Source organism: Coffea arabica, chromosome 4e (genome assembly GCF_036785885.1).
Source record: "Coffea arabica cultivar ET-39 chromosome 4e, Coffea Arabica ET-39 HiFi, whole genome shotgun sequence".
Taxonomy (NCBI): Eukaryota; Viridiplantae; Streptophyta; class Magnoliopsida; order Gentianales; family Rubiaceae; genus Coffea; species Coffea arabica.
Genome location: NC_092317.1, coordinates 20199311 through 20214961, shown reverse-complemented (window position 1 = coordinate 20214961; position 15651 = coordinate 20199311). Strand labels below are relative to the sequence as shown.

At 35.6% G+C, this 15651-nt stretch overlaps 2 protein-coding genes across 3 annotated transcripts; one reads left to right on the top strand and one right to left on the bottom strand.

Moving 5' to 3' along the window:
* The first annotated feature begins 760 nt into the window (after nt 1-760).
* Nucleotides 761-3513, top strand: LOC140006088 (cytochrome P450 78A5-like). Its single transcript, XM_072047770.1, has 2 exons — nt 761-1892; nt 2535-3513. Exons 1-2 carry the CDS (start codon nt 870-872, stop codon nt 3132-3134), a joined length of 1623 nt encoding a protein of 540 aa, XP_071903871.1. The 5' UTR covers nt 761-869; the 3' UTR covers nt 3135-3513.
* Nucleotides 3514-10313: 6800 nt separating this feature from the next.
* Nucleotides 10314-15644, bottom strand: LOC140006087 (psbP-like protein 1, chloroplastic). 2 transcript variants are annotated; one of them, XM_072047768.1, is made up of 9 exons: nt 15516-15644; nt 14025-14107; nt 13831-13924; nt 13411-13494; nt 13096-13178; nt 12823-12945; nt 12497-12568; nt 11424-11520; nt 10314-10573 (listed from the first exon to the last, which is right to left on the bottom strand). In XM_072047768.1, the coding sequence occupies exons 2-9, from the start codon at nt 14085-14087 to the stop codon at nt 10470-10472; spliced, it is 720 nt and encodes a 239-aa protein (XP_071903869.1). In that variant the 5' UTR covers nt 14088-14107; nt 15516-15644; the 3' UTR covers nt 10314-10469. The 2 variants fall into 2 exon arrangements, with proteins under 2 accessions (XP_071903869.1, XP_071903870.1); XM_072047769.1 differs by lacking the exon at nt 15516-15644 and adding an exon at nt 14185-14358.
* Between the last annotated feature and the right edge of the window lie 7 nt (nt 15645-15651).

Sequence of the window (15651 nt, the reverse complement as noted above, 5' to 3'; positions counted from 1 at the left end):
AAATTTTATATCTGTCATAAACACATTATCATAAGATAATTGTTCTACACATATTATTTTACTTAATAGAGGAAAAGTATACTTTAACGTACATAGTCATGATTCAACCAAAATTACCTATCATCTAATTCATATGATTGAATGGATAGAATCGTGTATAATAGGAGTTTATTTAGAATAATTATTATAACATTTTTTATGATGTGTTGTATGAGAGACTGAAAAAAAATTAAAAAGATAAAGAAATGTGTTAAAAAATATATTTATGATGCAAGTAAATAATTTTTATACAAATAATGTCTATCCAAAAACACTAGTGTCCAATTTGACATCGATACCGTTTCAACCAAAAAAAGGGCAAAAAGCAATCTTGGCACCCAAAACTTTGGCTATAATTAAGCAAAATAAAAATTCTAGTAATATATATTTGTCAACCCCGAAGATTATGCATAGTTAAATGTAAAACAAAAAAAATATTAAAAAAATATAAAACAATAATGCACGTGGGGGCATTTGCCAGTAATGTTAATATAGTACATGTCATTATTGTCACTAATACTAAAGCATTATTGTTAAACGTTACTAATAACGTTTGTTTAGGTAAAAAATTAACCAAGATAAAATCTCTGGTCCCATTATTTTAATAGTTTTTTTAACCATGGTTAACTCGTTGAAAAGGTTGGGGTTGGCCTGGAGTGGCTCCTCGCCTCACTTAACCTCCGTCTATTTAACCGCTCTCTCACACTCTTCGTCTCATCACTACTGCCACCTTCTCCAGTCCCCTCTCTCTCCTCCTCATCTCCCATTCGACTCGATCCCATTTACCAATCTTTCTTCTGCCTAGAAAAATATCCGAGAAATAAAAAAAGATGTCTACTGATCCTTGTTGTTTTTCCTCCTCCATCCCTTTAACTGGCTATCCCTCAACTGTCCTCAACTTTGAACTTGTGCTGTGCTTTCTACTGTTTCTTGCTGTTTTTGCCTTCTGGCTTACGCCAGGAGGCCTTGCTTGGGCACTAGCTGTTTCTAACAAGAAATTGTCTTCCAAAAAAGATGCTACTTCTGCTGCTATTCCAGGGCCATCTGGGCTGCCCCTTCTGGGGTTAGTCCTTGCCTTCACTGGCTCCTTGACTCATAGAGTTCTTGGAAAGATTTCCAGGAGCTTAAAGGCTGAAACTTTAATGGCTTTCTCAGTTGGCTTCACTCGTTTTATCATTTCTAGCCACCCTGAGACTGCCAAAGAAATCTTGAATAGCTCTGCTTTTGCTGATAGGCCTGTGAAGGAGTCTGCTTATGAACTGCTTTTTCATAGAGCAATGGGTTTTGCTCCTTATGGTGAGTATTGGAGGAATTTGAGGAGAATATCTGCTACCCATTTGTTTAGTCCCAAGAGGATTGCCTGTTCTGGGCTTTTCCGAAGAGATATTGGGGTGAAAATGGTGGAGGAAATCAAAGGGTTGATGGAGAGAAATGGTGAGGTTGAGGTGAAAAAAGTTTTGCATTTCGGGTCCCTTAATAATGTGATGATGAGTGTTTTTGGGAGATGCTATGATTTTGATGGGGATGATGGTTCTGTATTGGAAGGTCTGGTGAGTGAAGGGTATGAGTTGCTGGGGATATTTAACTGGACTGATCATTTTCCTGTTTTGGGATGGTTTGACATGCAAGGTGTGAGAAAAAGATGCAGAGAGTTGGTGGCCAGAGTGAATGTCTTTGTTGGGAAAATCATTGACGAGCACAGGTTGAAGAGGATGGCTGAAAATCGTGGTGGTGATGGAAGAAAGCCAGCTATTGATGATGATGAAGGCTCTGGTGATTTCGTTGATGTCCTGCTTGATTTGGAGAAGGAGAACAACAGCCTGACCAACTCTGACATGATTGCTGTTTTATGGGTATTTTCTCCTTCTACTAGCTCATTGATTATCATTATAATTGCTTATGTTAAGATGGATTAATTTTTTTTTCTGATAACTGGGTACGTGTTTTTATTAACGTTGGTTATTTGTTAATTGAGGAGTTTCTTTTTCATCTTGTTTATACTGTAGTACTATTTTCTTTCGGTTACTTGGCAGCTGTGCATTTGAGTGCAATGTTTTGTATGAATATGGTGAAAGCACGAAGAATATGAGCAGTCTATGCACTTAATTTGTTGATACTTGTGCAGTGGTTTGTAATCAGTCATGTGTTTCTTTCCATGTGATATCTACAACTTTTGAATGTCGGTTTAGTTCTTTTCTGTCTTTCCACATATATGATAGTAGTTTGGTAAATGGATTCCGGCATATAGATCTATTAAAGTTTCTCTTTTAGTTTATTTTGAGATATGGAGAATCTGAATAAATGTCACTAGCCCCCTCTGTTTGCCTTTGTAATCATGATAACAAATCGTGTATTGTTCTTATCCTTTTTGTCCGTCTCCATTGTTTTCTCGTCTACTACTTGGCGAAGGAATAAATACATCCTTTTCGGGAGGGTACGATACGTGATACTACTGCATGTTTGTTAGTGATGGAATTTGTTTTGTTTGATATCAGGAAATGATCTTTAGAGGAACAGACACCGTTGCAATCCTTCTGGAGTGGATAATTGCAAGAATGGTCCTGCATCCAGACATCCAAAGCAAGGCTCAGGCTGAAATCGACTGTGTTGTTGGAACATCCAGAATGGTTACTGATGCCGACCTCCCTAACCTTCCCTATCTCCATGCCATAGTGAAAGAGACTCTCAGAATGCATCCTCCTGGCCCTCTTCTTTCTTGGGCTCGGCTCGCCATCCATGACACTCATGTTGGCCGTCACTTCATACCTGCTGGAACTACTGCCATGGTGAACATGTGGGCGATAACGCACGACGAGATGGTCTGGCCAGAGCCTGAACATTTCATGCCTGAAAGGTTCTTGAATGAGGATGTTGCCATCATGGGCTCTGATTTGAGGTTGGCCCCTTTTGGTTCTGGGAGGAGGGTGTGTCCTGGAAAAGCTTTGGGCCTAGCCACTGTTCAGATGTGGTTGGCTCAGTTGCTGCAGAACTTCGAATGGATTGCATCTGGTAATGTGGATTTGTCTGAATGCCTGAAATTGTCAATGGAGATGAAGAATCCTTTGGTCTGCAAGGCTGTTGCTAGGTTTTCTTGAAAGTTTGGCTGGCTACTTCTAGTTGAGTTTGGACATATGGCTTCTGGTGCTAGTTGGATCTCGACCATGATTTTGGAAAAAAGCTTGAATGGGGAGATCAAATATGTTAATTACTTATTTTAGTATTGCTTGGTTTGGTATATTTTGATTATGGTGTCTATCTATCCTTAGTGGTGTTTCAAGTTTTTAGTAGATTATTACGAGGTTAACCAAAAACAGTAGGGAAGTAATGGTAGTGTTCAAGAAATGTCGCAGTACTTTTTTAAATGTTTGCGCTGGTTTTGATGGAAAATTAATGTATTCCTGCGCATGCCCTATGTGTGTAATAGTTCAAATCTAGTGGCAACTAGCAACATTAGCTGGTGCTAGTATTAATTAATTTGAGGGGGCTCTCTCTCAGTTCAAGAGTTTTTTTTTTTTACATTCGTAACTGATAATCTTTTCGGCTCATAAAATTTTTCGGGGCCAGAATGAGAAAATTCTGCAATGGTCGAATTCACAGAAATTATGGACGCCAGCCACTAATTTGTCTCCGTTAGTCACTAGTTTGTCTACATCGTTTGTCCCATCACGACATTAAAGCCTTGATTGGATGCAGGATTTTTCAGAAAAATTTTCTTGACACATCTCCAATTAGGTCACATCATTGTAGGATAATTTTTTTTTTTTTTCAAAAATTTGCCATCCAATCTACAAAATGCAATGGTGGCAATAAATGACCGTGTATGCAATAGTTGATATGGTCTAAAAAATTGATGTACAAACCATCCTAATCAAGAACATATTGCTTTATATGGTCTACTCCTAGAGCTTTGATAGGGATCAATTTTTCAATCTTTAATGATAGTAAGCTACTATGCTAAATATCGTGGAACAAGAATCGGGTGGTCCTGTGCTTGAGTTTCTTGCCTAGACCATTAAGAATTGTTTAACTTAATTAATGGGTGATAAAACCGTTATTCTTGCACCTTTTTTTTGATGGAGAACGTGTAAAAGCATGTTGGTTATTCTCTTAATACGTTTTGTTACTTGTTTAACGCAAGCAATTGATAGGTTTCACTCGTAATTTGTTTTCTAATTAGGTACTTTTTGGCTGGTATTCTAATAGCCTTTTACATAAACAAAGAAGTAATTCTTTGTTTAGTCCCACGTGCATATGCGCAATGCCAGCATGCTATATTCCGCTCGAATATGTTCATCTGAAGTGATGAAACTTAAACTTTTCTCCACATTTTTCGATTTGCTCTTTTTTGTTGGGGGATTTTTTTTTTTTTAAACCATATGGAAAACTATTACACATGGCCTGAAAAATGAGAAAAGAATTTAAAAGAGCATAATTCCAACAAAAATTGTTGTTAATGGAATTTCAATTGTTTTTAGTATCACTTTTCATTTCCATAATAATTTTTGTTAAAAGTAAAATAGGTTGTCATTAACAACACGCGAAATGTTAATAACATTAGACAGGAAAGAAAAGCCAATTTTTTTTTTTTTTTTGGAGGAAAGAAAAACCAACGTTCCATTGGAAAGCAGTGTAATGGTTACCATAAAGAATTTTATCACAATTACAAGATGCCCCTCAAGTTTCTGGAATTACATTATCTCACCAACCTATTTCTATTTTTTTATATGATAATAATAAAGGGTGTATCTTGTCACTTGCAATATAGTGCCATTTTGTAAGCTCCATTTCGTTGCAGCATAGGGATGCCAGTAAATTTATATATTGTTCTAATATTTCATGTACAGAATACTAAAGCAGCAATTAGAACAAATTAAATATATCTCATTATCCTGTATGGGTGACATAATTGGCAATATATCCATATATATATATATTTTAGTTTGTCTGCAGTTGCTCTAGCATGATTTCTTTTTTGATTACTTGTCTATAATTTCTCTGAATCTTTGGCTTTAGACTGTGTTAGGACTTTTTAGCAGAGTTGTAAAATTTCTTTTTCATTTTCAATACTAATTGAGCTTAATTACAAAGGGAATATATATATATATACATATACATATACATATATATGTGTGTAAATATATATATATATATATATATATATATATATATATATATATATATAAAGTGGCTCTGCAGAAGTAAGGAAGCTTAGGCTCTAATTAACAAGTTTTTCATTGCTAGTGGATCGATTTAACACATCCTTTGGACGTAGTAGTGTTGTAATAAAAAAACTTGTATTCCCCTAGTTTTCTTTATCTTTATTCTTACAAACTTTGTGCTTTATCCCCTGAACAGCCCTTTTGAATATGAAGAAAAAAGAATTAGTATATCGTCGCATAGGTCACTAAAATAATCTCTAAGATTCTCAGAAAACAAATGTGGTAGGCTAGGAATTTTGATAATGAAGCAAAAGATCTTTTTCTTTTGGTTGTCTTTGATGATTACAATGTAGGCACAATGCCTCAAATGATTGAAGAATAAGAACCTCAGCCGAACAATGATATGGCTCACATTTTGTGGGATCCAAATCCTTCTTCCCTGCTGAGAGAATATATTTCTGGGGAAGCTGTTCACAAAAAGCTTTCCTCCTTTTTCCCACCTGTAAAGTAAAGACACAGATGCATTTGGGAATTGAATATCCAAATCACCAAGTGAGTTAAAATATCATCCATATGAAACAAGGTGAATTTGCTTTATGTCCTCCTGTTGGTACTGATTCTTTGTCACATTCATCTTTTTATTATTGTAATTCCAATTTATTTCTTTAGCTCGTATATATGGGATAACGTATACTTATCTGCGTTCAAGATTCTTTACTCGTATATATGCGATAACATATACTTATCTGCATACAAGATTTTTCTCTGTACATATAGAAAATTTTATATAGACCAGATCTATGTGAACAGTGTCTCAAAATGTTGACTCATCCTGAATCCAAATCAACCAAGTGACTATGTACAAACACACAATTCACATGAATCATCATCTACAGCAAAATCTATCACAAATAATAAAGACTTTAATTGAAATCTCTGATTTTATGCTTGGATGTGTTACAACCTCATGCCCTATAGGATAAATGGATCTCCTGAATTCAAATGAAAAAACAATAATAATCACCCATAACGTTGTTTAAAACTAGTGTAATACAAACGGTGTAAAGGACGATCTCAATGCCACATATAGGTATCTCTACATAATGCCAAATGAACTAAGATAAAGATTATGGTGGGTTACACAGAAACTTACGTGGAGAACTGATGTCAAATGTTCCAAATCTGTTTCCATGCATGGAAGGAACCCTGAAATATATATCCTCCTGTGCAAAGATTGCGGTGGATACGCGTAAAAGTTTGGGAAAGGATTAACAATTATTAATGGGCATCTCCAGTATTCCATAGGTGATTTATGAATCAGTATTCATCAAAGTGAATTGTTAGTTGGCCTAAAGGATTGATCAAAAAAAATTCAGCATGCTATAGGGATTATTCCTTTGACTGCCAATAGGATTTTCTTTACTCTACTGGATTGTGCATAGCTTCTCTATTCAAAGATTTTCTTGGGAACATTGAGCAGAGCAGCCACATTTGCTTGTCTGCATGGAATCTTTAGACCCATTAGTTCCTGTATGAATCCTATATTTACAGTATAAAAAGTATTTTGTTAAAGTTCTATATGTAGAAGATGTGACTTTTCATTGGTGGCATGGTCAAAAGAGAAAAGCTTAGTAGTTGGTGGAGATTTTTATTCATGTGCAACTCTGGTTAACTTTGAGTAAATTCAGTTTTTTTAATATAATGCAGGCATGCTGCATACAAGGCAAGATCAGGAATACTTAAAAGGCAAATATATTCTCAGTAAAACAGTGATTGCCACTAATTAAAGCAATGCATTTTTTTTCTTAATGGAACACAAAAGTAATTAGTCTCAATTTAGCCACCTATTAAGGTCTTCATGTCCATTTTTGGGCAGCTTTTTATGTACTTCAAAAGTGGAGAGTGACGAATGAACTTGTACTCCAGAAACCAGAATTTAGTACAAGGGCTTTACACAACAAAATTAACCAGTGATAGTAATTTCTTCTGAATGACGCATTCTTACAATTCTCATTTAACTTTAAAGAAATTCATATTAGGATGTAAAGGAAACGAAATAAACTTGTAGGACAAGTTGAACTGATATATCTTTAATGTTGATTCAAGATAACAACCGGGAGAATCCAAAGATGCAAAGTAAAAGTTAAGTTTGGTAGAAATTTTTACCAAACATCTTTAAAGTAAGAGTTAATATCTTTAATTTTGGTCGAATATCTTTAATGTAGAGATTTTTTGGTAGAAAATTTCTTTCCAAACAAGGCCTAATTTTTGACAGATTACTCGATCTTTCCAAAGTTCTCTGTCCAGTTGGTGAAATCTCTCAGCAAAGCTGATTGTGAATAGGCTATCTATTTCTCTCTTAATCAAACTTTCTCTACCTTCTCTCTATCACATATTTATTAAGCTATTCGTGATTTTCTTAATCTGTGAAATCTAGTCATTTTTCAATTCAGACCGTATCCCTGATAGGTTTAATGTATTTTCTGTAATTAGTGTAAATTTCATAAAATGGAGTATTATATTTTAGATATGTAAAAAAGGCTGATTGTATATAACATGTACATAGTTGATTCGATTGTACGCTGATTAGTGCCGGTCCTGAGTCTCCTTTGTCGGAAGAATTTGGAACCTTTTCAGTGGTAACAATAATAGGTACTATATATGAAGTACGTAGAAACAAGAAAAAGCCGAAACGTGAACGGAAATAATTGCTTTGTTCTTGAGCATATCTTCTTCAAAATTACTAAATCTTTGCTCTGCAAATTTGATGTGTATGGGCCGTTCCTGTACCCATAATCGGGCCATAAGATCACATTTTCCCTATCATTTTTATCATTGTAGGCACAATAATGTCGTTAATGATGTGAAGAGACACTTAGATAAGTATAATCTTTTATATTTTGTAAATCCATTAAATTTAATGATTTTGCAGATCAAATATATCTGTGACATGTTTTATGTATTTTCTGTCATTAGTGCAAATTGTTTTATCAAGCATATCGTGTTGGACGATTTCCGACCAGTTTATTAATAATACACGTTTTATGTATTTTTTACTATAAGTGCAGATTGCTTTGTCAAACAAATTATACTCAACGATTTTCAACTAGTTTATTAATAATATTGGCTACTTTTTCTTTTATCAAAAAAAGAAAAGTCTACAATTGATGATGTGCATCAGAAATAGATTCCTTGATTAACTCTTCCATCTTTTTTGCTATGGAATTTTAGTTCCTTTCCCCCAAGAATCATCTTTCTCTATTTTCATCATTGGTTTGAAATCCTTGATTAACTCTTCCATCTTTTTTGCTATGGAATTTTAATTCCTTTCCCCCAAAAATCATCTCTCTCTATTTTCATCATGGGTTTTCTTTTTCAAGTGAACCTATTAAATTTATACCGAAATTATCACATAAATGCATGCTCATATTTATTGTCCCTTACATTCAAGTACTTCTCCATTTAACTAATTATTTTTTTTAAAAAAAGAATGACCCTGAAAATCACAGTGGATGCTCGTAAAACAAACCCTTCCATCTCTCTCTTAGTAGATTTCTTTTGATGAAGGTAACCGTCAAGTTAATGACGTAATTAGGAATTCAAGAAATGCCGATGCTCGCGGATATCCTATGTTGTAATAAAAAAAGGAAGAGGGAATGGTATCGATATTTGTCCATTATCGGGAAAGTCATGTACATGCGTGGATATAAATAATCAGCTAGACAAAGTAATAGACTAATACTTGATTCTAGCTCAATCAAATTTGATTAGATAATCTTGGCCACAAAAAGGCTACAAACACGTATGGAGATACTTTTGAAACAAGAATGAAATTAGTGCTGTTTAGGTGCCTTTCAAAGTTTTTTTTTTCTTTTTGGATAGGTGCCTTTCAAAGTTTACTAAGGCACAAATTCCTGTAACGAAGCATATGATTGAATCATCATCTCCATATCTAATTTTGCGTTCTATAATGACAAGGAATCATCATCAGAAAACAGCTGAACTGCTACATTTCTTCATGCTTCAGCAATATAAAAATTTTCAATGTATAGATGGAAGTAATTATGATCCAAAACTAGTTTTTTGATTCAATTCATATGTTGCAAAGATTTTGATCAAGCTCCAATGATTGCACCTCATCTATAAAGAAACATTCAGATTCACGCGAGTAAAAGGTACAGATTTCCTGGCTAAAGGCTGAAGCAATTTGTAAGGAATTGTGTTCTTGAATCACATGTGAAGCATGCAGTTGGTACAAATGAATGATTTTAACATCATCAAGGATATCTCACTGGTAAGTTGGCATCCATACATAAGTCATTTTCTTCCTTTGAGGCTACATCATTATGGTAATGATTATAGCATCTCTGAGGGCAAGGTATACATGGCGATATATAATGGTTTGGTGCCTATCTCCCAGCTGGAGAGTTTGTGCTGCCTGACATATGCATACACATTCCAATATTCTTGTGGGTGGAAGGGTAGCAGTGAAGTTACATAACACAAGCATCAAATGAATCTTGAAAGACAAGAAGGTGAATTAGTTCCATAAAAATTAGTTAATTAATTTGATGCACTGGTGCCTGTTAACCTTGAATGACAAGAAGGTGAATTAGTTTGGAAAATATTGGTTAATTAATTTGATGCACTGGTGCCTCTTAATCTTTAATGACAGGAAGGTGAATTAGTTCCATAAAAATGAATCAAACGAGTCTTGAAAGTGTAAAATGTTTTCTCAAAGAATGTTGGGAAATTGATGAAGGATTGGATTTGTCATCTGAAAAAGAATTGAAGCATGCTCTTCATTCTAATTGAGTCAATAAGCTTTTGCATAAGCTTCATGTATGGCAAGGTTTCCACTGTTTTATACTAATTAAAGTAGCAAAAATGAAGATTCAATTAGCCTGTTTAGTCTGTAAACAGAATAAGAACATGACACTGGAATTGGCAAACAAGTACATCAAAAACCGGTTTCAGTTACATCACAAAGCAAGGTACATCACAATAAAGACAGTGCAGACTGCAGAAGATTTTAAATCCAAATGAAAATAGCAAGTGAAGAATTAGCCCTGTGCAAAAGGTTTCAACAATTGAAAGGCCAGGGAAGTGCAACTATTTTTGGCATGAAACAGTTGGTTTTCATTTCTCAAACAAAAAATGCTCACATCTACATGAATTGAATAGCCTCCTATCCAAATGCTTTTAAAGCATGTTTTCGAATGAGAATAGAAGGGCTGAATCCATGAAATGAAAAAATGATACAGGGGCACATTAGACATTGAAAATTTGAAAGGAGTCCACCACAGTGTGCAATCTGTCTTTCATTTTGTCCCACCTCCTCTCATTGGCCCCGGTTGTCAAAGTATAGAACTTCCCTGCATAAATCCAATTCACAGCCCAAATACACAAGCTTCAGAAATTTTTTGAATGCTATTCATGAATACCTTCTCCACGTAGAGGCTTCATGGGTATGCAGAGAGGTAACGGGAGGACATTAAATGCCGTTAATAGTCTCAAGAAACCTTAAATAGAGTTTTTTCTTTCACTCTTATTTCAGGGAGCATAAAGCCTTAAGGACAATAAACTCTTTGCAGACCAAATTTTCTTACCAATTCCTATTTCCTACAGCATAAAAGAATACTCTGATTAAATGTAACATCATTGCTAGAATAGTCCTAAGGCGTCAAGTAGCAGGACAATTATAAAATGTGATGCAAAACAATAACTATCCCCTCAAAGAAGGGAAACTTTGAAACAAGAATGCGAGCAATCATATTTAGACTCAATCACATGTGAAGTTTATTAACAAAATGTGAGAAAGTAAGGGAAAAACTACCACTGTGCTCACTCAATCTAAGTTCTAACTTTATTCGAGGACTGGTCGTCAGAGGGATTTCATAGTGACAGGCTGTTGGTCTGGGTTTTGCTAGAAGTTTGCAACAACTGGAGATAACATGAGGTCAACAGGTGAATATTTCTTAGTCATATTCTTCGGGGGTCAAAATGTTACTACTGAAAAATTTGTGTGGTTAAAAATAGAAGTCAAAAAAGGTCTTAAAATTAGTTTCTTGGGAAAATTTGAGGTATTTTAGGAAAATGACCATAGTTCAACAAAAATTGGATTCTTATTTATCTTGAAAGGTCCACCAGTTGTAGCCAACCACATAGCTGAATTGCTAGAAGGATGAAAGTGAATAATTACAAGTTTCCAAGTGAATTCCATACCATTGCCAACACAGACAGATGTAAGAGCATGTCGAATGAAGTTTGGTGCTTTTGCTACGAACTCAAATGTATAATATGCCTTCCCCTCGATATCATGCTGCAAGCCATGTTCAGACTCATTAGAAAATCATGCAAGGTACACGAGTGGAGAAAAACAAAGGTGCGGACAACTAAGTCGGGAGAATACATATAATAGAAGACAAAGACAATATAATCTGTATGTTATCCAAAACCATAAGTTCTTCTCCTGTTACAATCTAATCCTTTAGCAATCTTATGCAACTGAGCTAGCAGAATTGGCATATTGATGCCAAAGTTTCTGGACAAAGGGATAATAGCCATCTTCTCATGCCATACATGTAAAAGTTTGACTGACTAATATCCAGGACTATGAACACCAAGGTACCAGCTCAAGATAATGGACAATTTTGTGCAGGATGTCTTTCGCCCGATGCTTCAATTTAAGTGACTAACGATCAAATTTTTTGTGTTAATTAAACTAGACTAATTGTCTACCTATATGGTAAATGGATATGAAACCAGGGCCACTCCAGAGGGTATAAAGAAAAGATTTGTTTATCCAAGACTGATAAGAAACCACTTTTCATCTAAAAAGTGCATGATACACTATTATCAAGTTTTCAGAAAGAGTAGAATTACCACACACAAACAGGTATACACTAGAGTATGTAGAATGTTTCACAAATATTTATCAAAATTTGGAAAGACCTACTGGATTATATTGCGAAGTACTCCTTGTAATCTTAATAATAGCATGACTAAGAATTTCACTCATCCAAAAGATCATCAATGACAGGTCAGGTTTATCAGTTGATACAGTAAGCCACTGTAACTCAAAAAAGTTGATTATTAAAATAGTGAAAGCAATGAAAATAAAGTAGGCGTGTATTGCTTTCACTGAACATTGGAATTGTCAGTAGTATTACTTCATTTTCCAAAGAAAAAGGCACCCACTTTGCTGCAAAATTAGTATGATAGCAGCATAATCTCCAATTGGTGTGAGGCTCAACACATTGACAGAATCTGCTTTAATCAACTGTAGAAACTTTTACCTCTGATGCCTCAATCAGCTTTGCCTTCTGGGAAGGGGGAACCAAAACCTTTCTTATCAGGGTTTCAGCAACCTGAAATTAACAAATTGCCAACCTTGAGACTTCTTTATTCACTAAAAGGTCACCCAGAGAAAGTCATTTAAACCTTCAAAGACTATATGACGTATAAGGAAGAGTAAAATAAGATAGTAAAGAATCACTCAATCAACAAAAACTTTTACTCAAAATCATGTTGCTGTATCGAGGAAAAGTAGTTAAAGACATTATCGACATAGATGGTCAGAGCTCACTTCTATCAAGTGAACAAAGCATGAATATTAGCATACCTCTTGGGGAGAACCTAAGTCTCGAATGTCTTGTTTTCCTGTTGGAATCATATTTATGCTGACACTTTCAAGTGGTTCAATAACATCTTTAAAAACCTTGTCTTGTCCTTCAATAACGACTTCCTGGCTCATGAGAATAATTATCATGAGCATTTGAAGAAGGCACAGGACAAGAAGGAAAAGTCAAGCTTTATCGGCACAATGAGCTTCCTTAATGACTGTGTGCAATGAGAAATTACACTAAAAAATGCAGAATAAACCAGAGACTTAGACCTGCCACCCGAAGGGGTACAGGAAGGAGTATCCATCCTTCTTGTCTGTGACTGAGATGAATCCCTTCTTAGTTTCTGCAGCAACTGAGTCATATCAAAGGTGTGGTCTTAGGATATGAGCCACCAATAAGTCAGCATAGTAGCACAAATTTCCTCCCACCCCAATCGTATCCCCAAGATAAAAAGAGAAAACAAAAGTTGAAATTGCAACTAAAATTGGAAAGCACATGATTGACAAGCAAAGGGAAGAAAGACAAAACATACAAACTATGGCTGCAAAATTCAACTAAAGAAAATTGGGGAAAGTATAACATACATGATGTTGAGGTCTTGCATGGCAAGAATAGCCAAGGGGTAAGTGTTGCTCCCAGCGCAAGCAGTTGGCGCCTACCTGGTTCATCTGAAAAGAATTTGAAAAGAAAAACAGATATTGGTCATATAGACAAGTTAACAAGGTCGAAAGTTGGTACGAAGAACTACACCCTGATGCCAAAGTACTAGCGTGAAGTATAAATTGTCCGCACAAGTTATGTTGCCTAGAGAGATGTTAAAAGTTCAATGCGTCTATATATGGGCATATGTTTTGTAGCTATTGACATAGACTTCAGTCGAGGCAAGAATGTCAATACCACAAGCTTTATTTTTGGTCCGGATTCATAAAAATAAATATTAGACATTTTCCTTAATCTGATCTACACATATATAGCTAGAAGAAAGGCTTCAGACTAGAACCAACCTAAGCAAGGGGACTTTGAAGCTTCATGTACTTGTTCTGCCTTGACGAGTAAAGCTACACCTCTTCGACACTGGCCATACCTATACAGCCCTAACTGATGCATCAAATTCACTATATAAATACGAGGACAAGGATGAGAAGCGAACATATATACTTTTCGCATTGCTAGGGCACAAAGAGTATTCGAAGGGAACCTGAGTTGATGCACCTGGCAACAGCAAATGATCAACTAGAAGTGTATTTTGCAATGACATCATCTCAAGTTACAGTTCTTAAACTGCAAAATCAATTAACACGATAATGAAGGTCACAGAATCTTGAATTAAGCATGTCTTAGCAAGTGATTGTCATTACCTTGTCACCTCTAACACTGCCTCTTCCCTCCCCACCTAGGGAGAGAGAGAGAGAGAGAGGAAAAATAATAAATGAAAAGAAAAGAAGAAAAGAAGGCAAAAGAAAAAGGAAAACTTGGAGTTTGCCTAAGTTGGTATCTCTGCAGAATTTGGATGCAGTGACAAAATAGGTATTAAAGCAGTCGAATCCACCTCACATGACAAAAAGCAACTGATATTAATTTCAAATAATTCTTTTGCAGTCAAATATTAACAGCCCAAAACTGAAATGTCCCACACCGGGGTGGAGAAAGGAAAGGGAATGAAATACAAAATATAATGTCCGGCCCATCAGGTTACTGATAACTTTGGGTTTAACTATTTTGGACCCGTGATTTCAGCTGAAAAAGGGTATTGGGCACAGGGCCACCTCTAGAATCTGCGCACAACTAAGTGGATACTTTGAATTGTAACTGGCTTTGTGAGGACACAAAGCTCTAAAGGTGGGGGAGAGTGAAATGTCCCACACCAGGACGGAGAAGGGTAAGGGAATGAAATATAATATATAACGTCCGACCTATCGGGTTACTGATAACTTTGGATTAACCATTTTGAACCCGTGGTTTCACCTCAAAAATGTATTGGGTCAGCCCAACGGGTGCGGGGTGTTACAAAAACATTCCCAGATTGAAATAGCAGCTCATTTTCCCATTAGGCAGTTGTATAGGAATAACAGTCAAATATCTCAAGATCAATGCTAGTCATAAGAATCTAAAAGGGAATGGAGTTGTAATCTAAGTCCGGCTGCCCAAGTTGAATTGTGAGAGATTTTTATTAAATCTTTTACTTTTTAATATCTTTTTTAATTTCTGTTTTTGTTTTCATTGTAAAAATATTTAGGAGGAGGTTAACCCATTCCTAAGCCATGCAGCCAACTGGACCCAACGGGACTTTCACTAATTCTTACAAACCGAATACCATGTCTAAAGTGTTACAACCTTAAAAACTAGGCCTTTCTCAAAGAAATTTCATATCCAAGAAATGAAGAACACTTCAACAGTTACAATAAATGGCAACTACAAAAATTGCTTTCCACCAAACAAAAAACTACAAAAAGATTGTGGCATTTGCCTTCTGAATAAACAACATTCAAGCAAAAGAAAAGAAAAATTATAGCAGGTTATGAATTCTTGAAGAATGTAGCCAACAACTATCATGCCACCACGATTTTGCATTTATCCAAACAACATGCCCAAAAAGAATAAGAATGCAGCAACTTCAACCTCCCCATGACAGAATTCTACCCAAAGAAACTGAAAAAGAACACAAATGAATGCAAAGAAAGTGCCTTACCCGGCCTTCAGATTTTTTCCGGCGAAGTCAGCTCCTGGTTCTTTCTTTAGCTTCCGAGTTCCCCCAGAATTTGCTGATACCACATCTATCAAATCTTTCCTTCTGTATGTCCACATACTTTACTCTCCCCGTTTTG

What these genes read in the sequence shown, in the direction of transcription:
- LOC140006088 (XM_072047770.1), top strand. Translation starts at nt 870, where the DNA reads ATGTCTACTGATCCTTGTTGTTTTTCCTCCTCCATCCCTTTAACTGGC. An exon ending in ACATGATTGCTGTTTTATGG is followed by an intron (nt 1,893 to 2,534) that starts GTATTTTCTCCT and finishes GTTTGATATCAG; the next exon opens with GAAATGATCTTTAGAGGAAC.
- LOC140006087 (XM_072047768.1), bottom strand. Translation starts at nt 14,087, where the DNA reads ATGATGTCATTGCAAAATACACTTCTAGTTGATCATTTGCTGTTGCCA. An exon ending in ATGCAAGACCTCAACATCAT is followed by an intron (nt 13,179 to 13,410) that starts GTATGTTATACT and finishes GATATGACTCAG; the next exon opens with TTGCTGCAGAAACTAAGAAG. An exon ending in ATCTGTCTGTGTTGGCAATG is followed by an intron (nt 10,574 to 11,423) that starts GTATGGAATTCA and finishes GGATTTATGCAG; the next exon opens with GGAAGTTCTATACTTTGACA.